Raw genomic sequence first — 16,845 nt, 5'->3', positions numbered from 1 at the left:
AAACACACAGAGTAAGGATGAGGTGGGGAGCAGCTGATTTTGAGGAGATGAAGACTCAAGTATTACCAGGTTTACCACATCTTTAGAAGCTGATCCAAACCCCATCAAGCTCAGTGGAAAATCGCCAATGATTTGAAGAGTGTCTGGATCAGGCCCTTAAGCCCAGCTCCTGCAATTTGGCACACTGTTCTTTGTGCAGCTGAGTAATCCTCATCCCAGTCCTGTATTCTCAGGAAGTCAGAGCACAGCAATGTGCTAGCAGGCTGCAGGGACCACCCTCTGAAATGGCAGAGGGCATCCTTTCACCTTGTCTTAGGCATGCAGAATAGCCTGAACACAGCTGTGTCTCCAGACTTACATTTCCTGTGAAGCTTTGTCTTCTTTGCAGCTGGATACCTGAACCACCTTGAGCTGTGGAGGGACTTGCAGAGCTTTAGAGGTTCTGAATCAATATCTGGAGATGGACGGTTTTGGAAACTGTTAAGCTTTTGTTCATTGCTTCTTGTGTGAAGGAAGTGAGAGTGTGGATCTTTAACCCCCTGGAAGTGATTAGAGATGAGAAGCACAAAGGAGGCCTTGATGAACATTTTCCCCCTAAGCCATGTGGTTCCTAGCTTTCCGGCTCCTGCTGCTGACATGCAAAGCCAGAGCCTTGGTTTTTAATTTTTCATACTGTTTTTAAACAGATACTTTTGCAAATGTAAACATGCCCCAGCACTGAAGGTTTCCAGCCAAATTAAAGAGTCAACACTGGAAAAATCAGCCTTCAGAGGAAGGTCAAATACAAGCAATCTCTGGAGTTCATTGGGTCCATATGTGTAAACTTCAGCTAATATGGGATAGACTCAGGGCAGCACTTACCTTGCAGTACTCAGCTAGTTTCAGAGTGAAGGGCTGAAACTGTCCTTAGGGATGCCTGTGGTCTGAGCAGTAGATTTGAATGTGTTGAATGAAAAAAGATCCATGTTCTGACTCTTGGTTCCCTCTTAACAGGAGGAAAGAAAGTTGGGAAGGAAAATGTGCCGTTTGGCATTAATTCTGACAACTTGCATTTATACATTCTTATCTGGGACCATGCTGGGTTTAATAATCTCCAACTACATGCCTATAAAAGCTTAATTTTGCTGTGAGGATGCATGCCTTTCAGCCTTTAATTTAATAACTGGGAAGGGTTTCTTTATAAGTTGTACCACCTGCAGTAGTAATAGAAATCAAGACACTGCCTGTTATTTCTTGGGCTTGATTGACATTTGAACCAACTTGGAAAGATTCAAGCAAACTACTGCCTTTAATTTTTTTAAAATTATTTTTACCTGTAGTTTGTCAGAGCTTGCCATTAAAAGGAAGAACTGATGAGTGTACCTCTCTGAAGTGAGGAGCTTTTGCTTAGAGCAGCAGATGAAGACATATTCTTCCTGCCACTGCACTGTAATAGTGGGTTAGTTAGTAGGGAAGAGTTGGTAGAAGAGGAGGTAAAATGACAAGAGAAATTATGGCCTAAAAGCAGGATCCTTAAAAGGTATCATCATTATATAGCAATCCCCTAATCCTACCCCCGTCAGCCAGCAGAAATGCCAGAAGATCTGCAGCACGTGTCAGCCGGCTAACCTGCCTGAAAGGTGTTATTGTTGCTGGTTCTGCTGCTTGGCTCAGAAATGTCTCTGCAGCTAAAGAGCTACAGGAAAAGAAGTCAGAGCCCCATTAGTTAGGAGAATGCCAGAGGTGAAACTGCGATGCCTCCCTGGTGCTAGTACATCATTAAGGGTCCCAGAGGAGTGTAGGAGGTGGAGATGCTTGAAGGTTAGACGGGCTGAGTTATTCCTTAACTCATGCCTTTTCATTGAAGAGCAGAGGAGGTACACGTGTTGTGTGTGGTTATGCAGTGTGACGGGAATGCTGAGAAGGGTTGGAAGCCTCCAGCTCCCAGCAACGGAGTTTTTAGATTGTGAGGATGGAGGTCTCGCTGTTGGACAGCTCCTGGCAGCATCCAGTTAGGCAGGGCATGGAACCAGGGCTGATGGTGTACAGCTCCGTGGTGAGGGACCTTAGGAGCTGCTATGAAACATGGTGGTGTTCAGGACAGAGGCAGAACAAGATCCTGCTTTGGAAAGAGAGGCAGATCATGTAGAGTGTAGGGACTTTATTTATATGTTTTCTTAAGGTTTTGATAACTTAAGGGCTCGATTAAATTTCATCCATCCCTGGAGGGAGAAAGGACTTGAAATGGCTCAACAAATATCCCTGCATCAAAGGTTTTATACTGTTGCACATCTGTAATCCCATGAAACATGCCAAGACAACAAAGGCCTTAATGAGATTCCTCATCAGCACTGTCCTCTCACCCCTATGGAAATGGGAACTAATGCCTACAACAAAGCGTTCAAACCTGACTGCCTTCAGTGAGACTACTCAATTTATCATTGGGGATATAAAATGACAGTGGAGCATGTTTTTTCAGAGCTCTTTTGAACTGGTCTGAACTATATCATTATTGTTATGAGTCATCAGATCATTGGCCTGTGTATTGGTATCTTGTTGGCATGAGACCAGAAGATATTACCTTTCATGTTAAGTCTCCTGGATCCAGTCCTTGAATGAGGCAGTTACTTGTCAACAGGTCACAGAGGGTCCTTTGGTCTCATTTGTGCCTGACTCCCTGAGATATCTGGTATTCTCCATGTATTTTACATCCATAGTAGTTAACACTTCTCAAGATAAGTCTTCGCAGTAGAGCTGAATGACTTTCTGAAAGATACATTTAAATCTATTCCCAGTTATTTTGTGCTGTAAAGCTGTAAGGTGAGAGGTTGAAATTCTGTGATCTCTAATACACACAAGGTCAAAGTCGGTAGTGGTATTGAAAGCTGGGATCCTGTGAATGCCCTAGCATCACGTCTGAGTACCCTAAAAATAGTAATTTACCTTTTTCTTTAAACAGGTGTGTTTTTTATTACAACAGGACTACTTGTCCTAGATCTCTCAGTTGATATTGTGTTAATATATTGGCTTCTAGAAGAGTTTTGCCTCTGTGACCAAAGTATAGGCAAGTCTTTTGCTTTCCATTTAACCCGTGTGATTGCAGTTTGGACAATTGCCTAGATTGGCAAATGCAAGCTAGTTGATAGAGCCAGTCTCAAGCTGGTGCAATCACTCAGCCACAAAAATGCTGTGATGACACCCCACACCCCACCATCTAAAAATGAAGGAATGATTTTACTGATAGGGATCTGAGATGTTAGGTAAAGTGAAACCTAGAAGAGAAGCTAAGACCTGAAAGAGAAGGTAAAACCTGTTATTGGAACAGCTGGGTCCTGAGTGCAGATCACTTGTACTCTAAGTTGGTTCTCCATCAGTTGGCCTTACCTTCTGTTTCTGGTGGGCAGCAGTTTCCTTTTGATTAGCACAGAAGAAAAGGCTATGGAGGTGTTATGGCAGGCAGCCTTGTCCCTTTACACCACTTAATCCTTGCACTGAAGACGTTTCCTCAGTTTTAACAGAAGTAAAATCGAGCTGCTGTTGTCTCTGAAACCAATGCTGACACTCCATTTTGAATGTGAAAATAAGTGCTGAGATGGCCTTGTGTTTATGTGAGGGTTTTTTGCACATTCTGCTGAGAATCATAATGAATAGAAGCCCTTTAAAGAGGTTATTAATTAGCCTTCCCCTGACAGATGACTCGGTAGGAAATCCATTAGCGGATGTCCGGGTGAACTCACAGCTTTATTATTTTCTGTTTTCTCATTTTCATTGCAGATCTGAAGCCCTGGGTGTCGAATTTCACCTATCCAGGTGTGCATGACTTTTCTCAGCTTGCACTGGATGCCAACAGGAACCAACTCATTGTGGGAGCAAGGTAAAGATAATCTTTTAATTAGTCTAGGGTGGCTGCTCAAGCTCTTTCCCTTCAGGTTCTGGCTTCAGAGGAGAGTGTGTTTCCAGCTTATGTGGCCAGTTTCCTCCTCAAAAAGAAAGCTATAATTTATGTAGAGAGATTGAGATGTCTAGTATAATTGCAAAGAAGAGAAAATTACTAGAATTAAAAAAAAAAAAAAGATGCAATCAAAATGACTGGTTAATGAAGCAGAATGCTGGCATCTCACTCAGTATTGTGAATGTTAGAAGAGCTACAGTAAATCATTCTGCGCCATCCCTCTGCCAGCACAGAATTTGACATCATGGTTTATTTGCTGTGGCCAGACTTTCCCTCAGAACTAGGTTCATCTGTTCACCTTTGTATTAGTGGCAATGTGAATAGTTGCTTTCTTCTCTCTTAGAATTCACTTCAGAGCCTGTTTGCTTCATGTGGCTGATACAGTCAGATCCTCACCCAATGCATTTTTGTGCAACTCTATTCTTCGGGCCTATTGTATATAATTAGCATATATTTTCCTTTATTTTTAAACATTGTTTTTATTTAGGATGCCATACGAGGGGGGTGGAAACACAGAAGATGAGCACAGGCAAGCTCTTACAAATTTAGAGCTGCATGGGAAAAAGAGCTGTGCTTAGGTGAAATAATATACGTCAGGAGTTGTTGAATCATGAGCCCCAACAGCAACGATGTTTTATTGCATAATAAACAGATAAGACAAGCCAAAAAAACCAAAAAGGCTAAGCATGGTCTAACAAATCAGTTTAAGTATAACATTTAGAATCAGATAACACTGTAGTAGCAGTCTCTACTATTAATGAAAATGGAGGAAGAGACTGCTTTCTTCCCAGGATATTCAGCAGTAGAGGACAGGGATGCAAGAAGCAGGGGCGGAAGAACTCATGGTACAAACAAGAGAAAAGAGCAAGACTTGTAGCAGAAGGAGAGTCTTTTGCTTCACAGAAACAACTGAAGTGTGATTTAATATACATATTCTGTGTGTATTTGTGCAGTAAATAATAACACCTTCCTGTAGCTGTTAAAATTGCCAGAGGCCCTCCTACTTTTCATACAGAAACATTTTACTTTTCAAGCTGCGGCTTTACTTGTGCTGGGATCTTTAACCAGAAAGTATTAATATTTATTACTTCAGAATGTCATTGCTTTGGGGATGGCTGTGAACAGTGCCTTCTACCAGGCATTGCACAAACACAGGCCCGGTGCTCTGAGGAATTTATGCTTTACATAATTTGGCTGCACGGCAGTTTCTCCCCACGCAGATGCTGCTAACGTTGACATGCTTCACCCCTGCTCAAACCCCAGCAACACGTCCTGGAGGGACTCTCTACCTCCCCAAGAGTTTGTACAAGTGTGGTTAGACAGGAGGCTACGATATCATTATAAACAGCGAAATGACAGCAAGTTTGGCTTCCCGCTGGAAGTACAATATATTGCAGTGTATTGCCTCATGAGGAAGCAGTGACAAGTATTTATAGAATTTGCTTGGAAAAGTCAGTTTTCATGAAGCACTACCCACCTGGCTGGGAGACTGAAAGTTTCAGTGGTGCCACACTGCTGTGCTGAGCAGTTCTGGATACAGTTAAGGAAGTTGTAATTTCCCAGGGTGGAGAGTTTTTTTGGGTTGTATACAGACTTGGTGTGGGGAAAGGGAGGAGTGCTAATCCTTTTCCTCTTCACCACCTCATTTCTTCCCTGTGTGAGGTGATAGGGAGAGATACTTGAAAATGGGGTGCTGCACAGCTCTGGGTGAGCTGGGCTCCTGGAGCTGTGCCTGAGAAATGGGAAGGGGAAGTAAAGCCTTTTCTGTTCCCTCCTTCCCTGATAAATCCACACCTTGTTCTGGACTATTTTTAGGGGTGATTTTTTGAGTCATTAGTTGCTCGTGCACCATCTGCTTGAATTTGCAAATGAAACAATACCTCAAAGAGATAGGAGCTGTCTCTATCCATCTCTGCAGGGTATAATTTATGAAACCTAAATTTAAATGTTAACCACGTTTAAATGTGCTGCTGTAGATCATATTAGTAGTAACGCCAGCTATTCTGGGGTTATGGAAGGAGTTTGGGATCAGGGTGGCGTATATAAGTACTCCCACTTCTCAATTTCCTGGTTAACATCATTGTCTTAGATGATAGCGTTATAAATTATTTCAGACTACTTCTTTCTGTCTCTATTTAAAAGCAGTATGACCTCACCACAGCATCTCTGTGGCTTAGTTCGTCCTGTGTTTCAAAGCTTCATAGAAAATACTTCCTAGAAGAAAAGAAGATCCTGAGGCTCACAAGGGTTTTTGGTTTCAGGAATTGGACACAGCGTGACTGAAACTGTAAGAGGTATTGAGGGCATGCCATGCAGGCAGGGAGCTGGAATAACACGAGCCTCAGATTTTTAAGCTTTATCCTTATCTGAGAGCCCTCCCTGAATGACTGATGCTGTCTGAGAGTAAACCAGAGGAGTTTGATAACTCCACTGCACCAAACACCTGCCAAGTCAAAATCCCAGAAACAAAAGAATTAGTTTCAAAAGCCCACCATGGTTTCTAAGCAACGTATTTACTTGTCACATCATTTGTAAAATCCAAATGCTTGCAAGTAAGGATATGAATAGTTTAGAACATTGTAAATCTACACGACCCATATTATGAGTCACATTTCATTAAGTATAAAAACACACATTTCAAATTTCATAACCTTCATTTTGACTCATAGTTTGTGTGTTTTGTTTTTGTTTTGGATATAGAGTTAGTATTTTAATGTACTATTTTTCTTCTGTGAATGAGTGCTTGTTTTGAAATATTTGCTGCTTTTTTCAGCTCTTGAGCACAAGTGATCACTATTTGAGCTTATTTTAATTGGAGGAAAAACAATTTTCTACACCCCACTATTACTGAGAAAAAAATTGAAAATATAATCACAGTGGTTTCACATTTGTGTTGGAGAAGTTCTCTGCTCTCTCACCTGTGCTGTAGGCAGGGTGCCCAGGCCCCAGGAAGGGTGGGCTTTGTAGAAAAGGGACATAGTGTAGCTGTGACATCCCACCTCCTTGAGAAGCCTTCCTCCTTGAGACTGTCTCATCGCTGGCTGGGCAGAAACAGGAGCCAGTAAAGAAGTGATGATATGAAAGACCCTGCTTGGAGTCAGGCCAAAAATCACGCTTCACAAGAGCTCCCTGTTGAGGACAACATAAAAGGTTTAACAGAGGATGGTTGAGACACCGTGTGACAATCTGGCACAACAGCAAGCTGAAGGGAAACAGCTTGGACAACAGGAGGATGGTACCCAAACAAATGACTGCACAGAGAGTGGCTGGGAAGCCGTAAGGGAAACATTTGACTTTTCCCAGAAGGAAACTGCAGGGGTGTCAGCTCGGGGCAGTAGCCTGCTGGGGCTGCGGATGTGAGAGGCGTGGCTATGAGGGTTGGCCATTCACAGCGAGTGAAGGTGTTACTGTAGAAAACCAGCCAGAAAGCATTATGACCAGAAGTCCTCACAGTTCTGCCTGCCAAGAGGGCTGTCAGCTCCATCAGGAGATGGGAAAGGACCATCCCTCGTGGCTGTCGCACGGGGAGCTGCGGCTGAGGAGCCCTTGTCACAACTGGCTGTTACCAAGAAGAGCCCAGAGGTAGAGGGTAGAGAGCAAAAGCTGCATCAAGGGACTCAGAACTGGCAAGTAAAGTGCACGTCATCCTGGACTGCCAGACTTCTCTGCAATAAATGTAAAACTACCAAGCTGCTGGTGATGCAAGTCTTGATGCTCTGACAGGGGTGATTTTCATACTTGGTTTAGAGCTGATCTGAATGTGCTCGTTACTGCCAAGTAGGCACAAGAAAGGAGATATCATAGAATCATAGAAAGACTTGGGTTGAAAGGGATCTTAAAGATCATCTAGTTCCAACTCTCCGACCTTAGGCAGGGATCCCACCTACTAGATTGAGTTGCTCAGGGCCCCATTCAACCTGGTCTTAGAGGAATGGGGCATCATTATGATTAGTTTGGTGAGCAGGGAAGGTGCTGTATGAACTTTCAAGGGTTGTTTTAGGGGGAGCACAGCCTGGTCACACCCCTTCATGACTATTATGCTTCTAGCTGTATAAGGACTAAAAAAAGTTCTAAATCATGCAGGCTTAGGAGCTGAAGGCTGAATGGAATGACTGATGTCCCAGAAGAGTTCCTTCAAGTTACAGCTTGCAGAAATATGGCAGATTGTAAATATACTCTAAGACCCTCAACCAGCAGGTTTGGCACTCTGAGTTTATTTAAAGTCTCCGGTGTATGATAGATTAATCTGTCAGACACCAGGTTACATGCAGATTTCTGGCTGAACATAGGCTGATTCCTGCCCGCTTGGCAGAAAGCTCCAGAGCACTGCAGTAAAACGTCAGAACCTGTGCTGGTTGGAAAATATCACTCTTACCCTTGGGCACCTTCAATCCTGTCCAGATCTGGACTGCCAATAAAACCTGAAGAGAGTAAGTCTCCACAGATTACGTTGACTAGGCAAAAAGCATTTTGCAAAACAGGAAATTTAGTGGTAGTGGTCAGATCAGAGTTGATCCACAGATCCACAGCCTATGAAGTCTGTGAGCAATACTTTGTGTTGCCAAATGATCAGGACCCCTCAACAGCATTTATCCTCACAGGGCTTCAGTGAGGCCAGAAAGAACTAATAATTTTGTGCTATAGATGGGAACCCAAGGCCCAAAGGGATTAAGAATCAGCCTGCCCTGTGAAAAGGCTGTGATGTTGAGTCACGTGAGTTTATCATAGATCTGAAAGGTAGTACAGTACTGTGCCTAACACAGCTACTCCTGCAGTGAGACTGCACTTTCTGAAGATGCCAGTCAAGGTCTGCACAACCTCAGAGATCTCTGCACTTGACTAATGTGGACATAGCTAAAGTTCTTCTATGGACTCAGAAAACCCATGGCAGAGGTATGATTTGGACCCTCTACTGTTGTATTTCCACCTGGTAGTTTAGTCGCTTGCTGTCAACCTTTTCTCTCCAAGGAGGATGCAAGTTTTCCAAATGCTCATGAAAGTCTGTGAGTCCCATGCACTTACACTGGGACAGTGGGGCTTCACCACGGCTGAAGAATCCAAGTCTTACATAGCATGGAGAGATTAAAATGCAAACAACTTAACACTGGGCACAACCACATGGGCATAGCCAACAATTACATAGTCTGCAGGCTTGTCCTGTTAACAGCCAGGAGTGACGTCCATTTGTCCCTGCTAATGTCTGACTCCAGAATTTGTCTGAATAGTTCCTGAGACAGATTGACTGAGCCATTTCCAATGGCTTGCGTTACTATCATGCCGTCTTATGGCAGCTATACCCCCTACTAGGTCACATTTGGCTGAGAAATTACCTTGCCAGTTGAGGTATTAATGAGAACGTGAGCAAGCAAAGAGCATGATAATGTTTTTGATTATATCCAGATCATAGATGGGCAGCTGAAAGCGCTGCTGCAGAGAAATGTAGAAAAACAAATACCTTCCTTTCTCACTCTAATTTTTTCCTGTCAGACAAAAGAGTGTTCTAATTACAGTTGCATCCTTGTATTGTGGACTGGAGAGGGGTAAATAATGTGGTGATGTGAGGGGGGGAGAGAAAAATCAGTCTCTGAAATTAACAGAAACTTTCAAAGGGCTATTAATGTTTTTTTAAAGAAATTGCCTGACCTGCATGGTAAAGAATATAAAGGTGAGAAAGCTGTGATTAGACACTGCAGCTAGTTAAATCCATAATTGGGGATGCACAATTTTTTACACAGGGAAAAAATGTGTGATTTAAAGTGCAGGTTTTAACCTCTCTGGTTGAGTCTGAGATAGTTCAGAGGGAGATTTTCTTCTCTGATACTGTGCCAGGTGAGGTGAGCTCAGCCCTTGTATAAGTGTGGAGCAGCAAAGCCCCACTGGAGTGTCTATTTTTCACCTATAGGGTTTGCTTTCCTCTGCTGGTCTGCCAGCAGTCTGAATTTGTCATACCTCAAATCTGTGCTGTCCCTGACTTATACCCCTTGGGGAGGAGGGGAAAGGGACAGGAAAGGATGAAGGACAGTTTTTGTAATTATGGGATTCTGAAAAGTTCGAAGCCTGATCCAAATTTTGTTCAAAATGTAATTTTTTTTCTTAGTTAAAATTTGTGCATTTTCTCAAGCAAAGAACATGGATTTTAGTTAATTCAGAATAAATAAATCAAATAAAATGCTATGCTGCACCACTGTCTGGTTGTTGGGATGGACCAATGTGCAGAAGAAGTTACAGCTGTAGGAAGGCAAAGGGGCAGTTTTGCACCAGGTGTTGTACACAGAGAAGAGGGTGAGGCAGTGGCAGTCTCTGGTCTGTCATCTTTGTTGGTAGAGAGCTTTGTTGGCTCTGTCATCAGCTGGTCCTTCAAATCGCCTGCAAGGCAGTACCATCCACCTCCCTGCAGATGACCTCAGTGGTGTGGGAGTCTGAGCACTTGTGCCCCTCCTCAGAGGAAGCAGGCTTTTGGCTGACTCACAGCCAGTGCTTGCACAGCCAGTGCTGTGTGAAAGGCAATCTTGGTGCAGCACAGGCTGATAGGAAGCATCCTTACACAGCGAATTGCAGGCCTGACTAGAAAAATATTTCATATTCCACATAAAATGAAGATCAGTGATACCCTATCATGAAAGCAGCCACCCATGAGAGGCTCACTTGCTTTAGTAACACACTGAGAATAATTAAGTTTGAAGATTGTATTTCTGAGAGTGGGGTGGGTGCAAACACAAGGTCAGGATACTTTGGCAAAAGCCTTGGAGACTTGGACCTAATGTGTTTTACAGCATCACAGAATGGGTCTGCAGAGCAGTTTTCCTCTGCATTACTGAAAATACTTTCTCTTGCTCTGGTTAAGGTGGTGATATGTCAGTTTTATATGGCAGGGCTCACCACAGTGACTTGCATATCACTTTATATCCAGATGTTTAGGTGCTAAGCCTACTGTTCTGTGCCACTGCAAAGGTATAAAAACCCAGCAAAGAGAAGGGGTTGTTTGGCAATAACTTAATCTCACCAGCCAACTCTATCAGTATTTACATACGAGTCATGTTGGACTCATCCAGAGTTTGAGGAAAGCCTGACAGAACTGAGCATGTTTATCAGCCTAAGTAGGCAGGTGGGGAGGCTGCCAGGGAAGGTCTGAACAATAATCAGTGCATCAGAAGAAGAGAAATTTTACCCTGTGACTTACTGAAAGCACAACTGAAAGTGATGGGTAAATAGGAGATCAAAGATCCCTGTGTGGCTTGGGGCCCTATCAAGGTGCTCTGAGCGCTCTGTGACTCTGCCAACTGGATGAGAAAGGGAGAGAGGAGCTGTCAGCCACATGTCACAAGAGACTTGAGGTGGCATGTGGGGTAATATGTGATGGCCTGAGAGATGGAATCACTCTTCCAGGAAAATAAGAACAAACCCACACATGAGTTTTGAAAATTTGACTCAGTTTTCATCTCTGAGGTTTCGAACAAACTTGTCTAGTGAATCAGAGGAAGGAAATGTAACAAAAAAAAAGGAAACTTACCCTCATTTTATAAATATATTCAAACAATATTACTAAAGAAGTCCCAATCCCCATTCTCTGAAGTGTATACATATGGCTATGCTCCAGAAAACAGCTGGGTTAAGGTGTCTCAGGAGCATAGCAAATACTGTCAACCCCCAAGGATGTGGAATCATACTGGAGTGAGGCTTTGCCTCTCCTACCCTGGGGAAGGAGAAGGGCCAGAGACAGCAAAGCCAGCTTGCTGTTCCCTTTGCAAGCTGAGGGAAGAAGGGACAAGGCTGTCAATCCAAGGGCAGATGCCCTTCCTCTTTCTTCCTTCCATGGCAGCATCATTTTGTCTAGATTTCTGCATATTGGTGTAGCCCAAGTGTTCCTCAGCTTTGCTGTTGTCCTGCCCGTTCTGCAGCTATAAGTGTCTACCTCTTTTGACTCTTTTTAGAGTTGGCCCTGTATATACAGCATTGAGCCTGAGCAGATCTGTGCCATGCACCCTGTGTCATTAAAGCTGATGGTAGTTCTCCTCTGGAGACTGGAATATAGAGGATTTGATTTTCATCCTTGTTTCCACCAAGAAGTACTAAATGGGCCTCAGTGGCAACCTAGAAACAGTAGCTGAGCTTTTGGCTTAATTGGAATGATATGCTGCCTGCATAAGGAGCCTCTTCTAAGATGATGTTTCTCTAGCTCTGGCTGAATTTATCACTGAGAAATGTTGCATTGGGAAAAGCAATTGCTCATACAGCAACTGCATCATATTACTGCCTGCCATTTAGTATGGTTCTCTGCTGTACATCTATTGATTTTTGAGGAAGAATGATGTATTGGACAAGTTTTTCTTCAATAGAAACAAAATTACTGGTGAATAAGAATCCAGTTTCTAGGGGAGGTGCTGGTTCTCCACCTTTTCTCCAGCCTGTGTGCCAGGCGCTTCAAATGAGTCATCGAAGTAACATTTGCAAATGGATCATCACATTGCACCCTGGACCAGGCATGCAATTAACTCCTTCTGAGAGCAAAGGCCAGAATCATCCTTCAGGAGCTGGGTTTCTTGGTATGGTTGGCTAGTTCAGAAATGTGGATAACCATCTGCAAAGTTCAGCCACAGCTGGACCTGCGTAGAGGCACTGTGTGTTAATCTAGCATGAGATTCAGTAGCCAACAGCCCTGGGGTCTGATCTCGATTCCATCACTGACTTGCTGTGTGCTTTGGAGAAGGTCATTTAACCTTTTTCTGGCTCATTTTCTCCATTAGTATAAGGGGGGAATGATACTAACCAGCTCCTAGGAAGTTGTGAAGCATGACTAAGCTGTGTTTGTCGTGTATTGTGGAAGTACAAAGTATATCTAAGGCCTCCAGAAGCAAAGATAGGAAGAGCTGACAAGAGTTGCTGGCTCCTAGCCTGAGGCTCAGCCCCAGAACGTGGCTTCCAGGAGTGCCAGAAGGGAGCATCAGGTTTGTCATATGCGTAATTCTGTGTCTTGTTTCATATCACCCAAAGGACCTTGTTCTGTTAATTATTTTTCTTATTATCTGCTCTGTGACAGTTGTGAGTCCCTCTTGCAGACCTGGCCCCTGATTGCAGCACAATCCTACCCTGAGGAGGGGAAGTGGAGAGGGAGGTGCAGATCTCTTCTCCCTAGGATTTAGTGACAGGACGCATGGGAAAGGTTTGAAGCTGTGCCAGACTGGACATTAGGAAGCCTTTCTTTACTGAGAGAGTGGTCAAACACTGCAACAGGCTTCCTAGAGGGGTTGTCAATGCCCCAAGCCTGTCAGTGTTTAAGCGTCATTTAGACAATGCCCTTAACAACAAGCTTTAACTTTGGTCAGCCCTGAATAGTCAGGTAGTTGAACCAGATGATCCTCGTAGGCCCCACACAACTAAAATAATCTATTTTATTTTATTCTATGAATACAAGGAACCTCTTTCCAGAGCACCATGAGTCTACTTGAGGCTCCAGTACCTCACCCAGGCTGTGTTGGATGCCTCTTTCAGTGCAATAATAGTCCCTAACAGAGAGAGCAACTCTTCATTCAGTTATCTTCAACTTTCCCTGTCCTGGTTTTGGCTGGGATAGAGTTAATTTTCTTCTTAGTAGCTGGTACAGGGCTGTGTTTTGGATTCAGTATGAGAATAATGTCGATAACACACTGATGTTTTAGTTGTTGCTAAATAGAGCTTACACTAAGTCAAGGACTTTTCAATTTCCCATTCTCTGCCAGCGGTCAGATGCACAAGAAGCCAGAAGGGAGTGTGGCCAGGATAGCTGACCAAAACTGGCCAGAGGGATATTCCATACCATAGAACATCATGCTTGAGTATATAAACTGGGAGCAGTTGGGCAGGAGCAGCTGATGACTGCTTGGGGATGGGCTTGGGGATGAGAGAATGAGCATTTATATTGTGCAACACTTGTGTTTCTTGGGCTGTATTCCTCTTTCTCTTTTTCCTGTTATTATTTTTGTTATTATTACAACAATAGCAACAGCAACGATAATAATTCACTTCATTTCAATTATTAAATCATTCTTACCTCAGCCCATGGGTTTTACCTTTTTCTGGTTCTCCTCCCCATCCCACCAGAGAGGGTAGGGAGTGAGCAAGTGGCTGCATAGTACTTAGTTGCTGGCTGGGGTTAAACCACAACATTCCTTAAATGTATTTTTTTCATGATCAAACATTATTGACAGCTTCTGTTGGCTTTGTTTCTACTTGCAGAGTAATTGTCTGCCTACGAAGAGAGGGGGCTTGAGAAAGCCTGCCCTGTAAAGAGGGAAGGTTGAGCTTCTCACAATGACTGTGAGGTGCAGGGAAGTAGCAACAAATGAGCAGGTGTAACATGTGTTTTAGTGATACAGACTAGCTGAGTCAAGGCAGCACATTGTTGGTTTGCGTGTCTGTGTCCAAGCCCTGAGAGGTTCTGGTGGTGGTCAGCATGAGGGCTCTTGTGGCTCCCAATTTGGTAGCAGGGGTTGTTCTGAAGCACAGAGAGGTTATCTTACCTGCTTGGTGTGTGAGGAGTTAGGAAATGTGAACAAACCTCACTCATTTAAATAGAAAAAATAATCCGAAGGTAGGGTGGCCTTTCATTGGTACGTGATCAGTCCATTGGCTGCAGGCATGTTCCTCCTGATCTACCACAGCAGAACTGAAAAGATTGCTCTCTCTTAATTAGAAGAAAGCACCTTTTAATCAGCCAGCACAGTGCTGACAGATGCAGTGCCTGAAAAGAGGCACTGAAAAAGAGGCCTGAACGAGCAACCCTTAAAATTTCAGAATTCTTAAGAGGAAGGGTCTCTGCTGTTATTCAAGCACTCTTGTTATATGGCTTCCCAAAGGAAAGGCTTAATTTGTCTTTTATCTCTGTTGCTCAGTGGCATCGTAGCCCAAGTGCTTTGCCTTCAATGTAAATTGATTCAAGGCCAGGCAATGTGTGAAGAAGTGCACAGGCACCATGTTACAAAGTTCATCCAATGTGCTCTTGGCTATATGAAATAAACACTTAATAAGCAGCTTTGACTTGGGAATGTCATGGAAAGCAGATTTAAGTGGATATATTCTTCCACACCCTTTCTTGAAACACAGCTGCTCTCCTGCTGTTATGGTACGTATGCTGTGTGGTACCAGGCACTGTGAGCACTTAATCATTTTACAAGCAGCCAGATACAAATTACGAAGCCAATTAGCAAATACTTTCGTTTACAGGATTTACACTGCAGCTTGACTCTGTTCATATGTACATGAGCATACTGGGCCCAGTTCAAGAAAGTAATTCAACATCTACCCATGAGTGTAAATGACACTTCAGCAGAGGTTTACACGCTGTGCCCCAGCTTTGGGGGTGAGTTATTCTCCTAACCAGGGCATAGACTACTGGACCGGGAGATCAGCTCCTGGTTGTCCTACAGATATGCTCCGTGATGTTGGCTGAATTGCTCAATCTGTGCTTTAAATTTAAATGAGAATTATGTATCTTTTTCACTCTTTTGTATATATTTAGATGGCAAATTCTTCAAGACTAGGTTGAAGGTCTTTACAGCAGCTAAATTCATATATCTGAGCTGGGTAATAATATTCTTCTGCAATCAGAGGTGGCAGAGAAAGGGTCTGCCCTCAGGTTGTTTAAACAAGCATCAGCTGTGAATCAGTCTCCAGAGGAACCACCATCAACTCTCTCTGTGTCTTAATGCAACAAAACCACTGTCTTGGCTGAGAGTTCATTACTGTTTAACATGGGTGTATTCAGGAGTGCGCTGATGTTCGTGAATAATAAGGTTAGTAGCAATAATAATTAGCAGCTTGAGGCATAATGCCATTTGTCCCAGAGCACTCAGAGGAATGTAGTCACTTGCTCTGGAGATGGCTGAAATGCAACCAACTGGTATGAAACAAAGCTTGTGTTTAATACTGTGGAGTGAAGCTGTGTGACCTTTTAGGACAGAAATTAAGAACGTTGTCCTATCCCTCCAAGTTTGTGCGCCAGCTTTTTATGCAGAAGAAGGAGGATATTAGAATAGCTGGTTGCACCAGGCAATTGCTGTTCTGGCCTAGTCCAGATGGGTTTAATTTAGGAGAGAAAGGAATCAGCCAACATTCACTTACAAGACAAAATGATAGGAAAAAAAAAGACAGAAAAAAAGATCAAGAAGGCACCTCATCCATTCATGCAGAGATCTCAGTGTTCTCATATATTTCTTAATCATACTCTTTCAGTTGCTCTAAATTATAGTTCAGCAAGGCATTAAACAGACATAACTTCAAACACAAGCAGAAGAAAAGGACACAAATGGGGCAATTCTAGGTACAATAAACCATGCCTGTCATTCAGAGACCTTGCTCATTCTTGAGCTGAAATTGCTGTTAAAATGCAGTTCATAAAAATGGCACTGTCTGATTCAGCAGCTCTTTCCCTTTGGCTTTTTACTCCTGGTGTAGCTTTACAGAACAAGTGTTGTTAAGAGAGCATGTTATTAATTAAGGATTAGTCAGTTCTAGCTGGGCAGGTCAACTGGAGTCGGGAGGTTTCTCTGATAGCCTGGTCTGCCTACAGGTGTTTGCATTGCTGCTGATAAGATGTGAGAAGGATCAAACAAACAAAAAGAAACTGCCAGTAGCTGTTCAGACACCAGGTGAGGCAAGCTGATGAAAAATGTAGGGAAACCCTCCTTTCTGTAAGAAAGCCCCAAGGTCAGACTTGGAGAGCTAAGGTTAGAATAAAGCTTTTGGAAGATCGTTGTGCTGCTCACATTAGTATGATGTTCCTGCCTGGTTTAGATCTCAGCCACCTGAGTGGGTTTGTCCAGGTGCCATCCAGCAATCACTGAGAGGACAGACTGGCTTTATTGAAATGGACACTATTCCTGTCTGCATCTGTTTTGGCTGAGTGCAATGAAAATTGTGTCCCTTAGATACGTCTCTTT

General features: G+C 43.3%; 1 protein-coding gene across 4 annotated transcripts in view; it reads left to right on the top strand.

Moving 5' to 3' along the window:
• Positions 1-16,845, top strand: part of SEMA5B (semaphorin 5B) — a 282,391-nt gene that overhangs the window by 157,706 nt on the left and 107,840 nt on the right. For all 4 annotated transcript variants that reach the window (XM_064661407.1, XM_064661406.1, XM_064661408.1 and 1 more), the window contains exon 5: positions 3,754-3,853. In XM_064661407.1, coding sequence (XP_064517477.1) covers positions 3,754-3,853 — 100 coding nt within the window. The remainder of the gene's footprint in view (positions 1-3,753; positions 3,854-16,845) is intronic.

The sequence above is a fragment of the Pseudopipra pipra genome, chromosome 7 (genome assembly GCF_036250125.1).
Source record: "Pseudopipra pipra isolate bDixPip1 chromosome 7, bDixPip1.hap1, whole genome shotgun sequence".
In the NCBI taxonomy this organism is placed as follows: Eukaryota; Metazoa; Chordata; class Aves; order Passeriformes; family Pipridae; genus Pseudopipra; species Pseudopipra pipra.
Note: the sequence above shows the minus strand (reverse complement) of the source record. Positions and strands in the feature narration are given on the sequence as shown.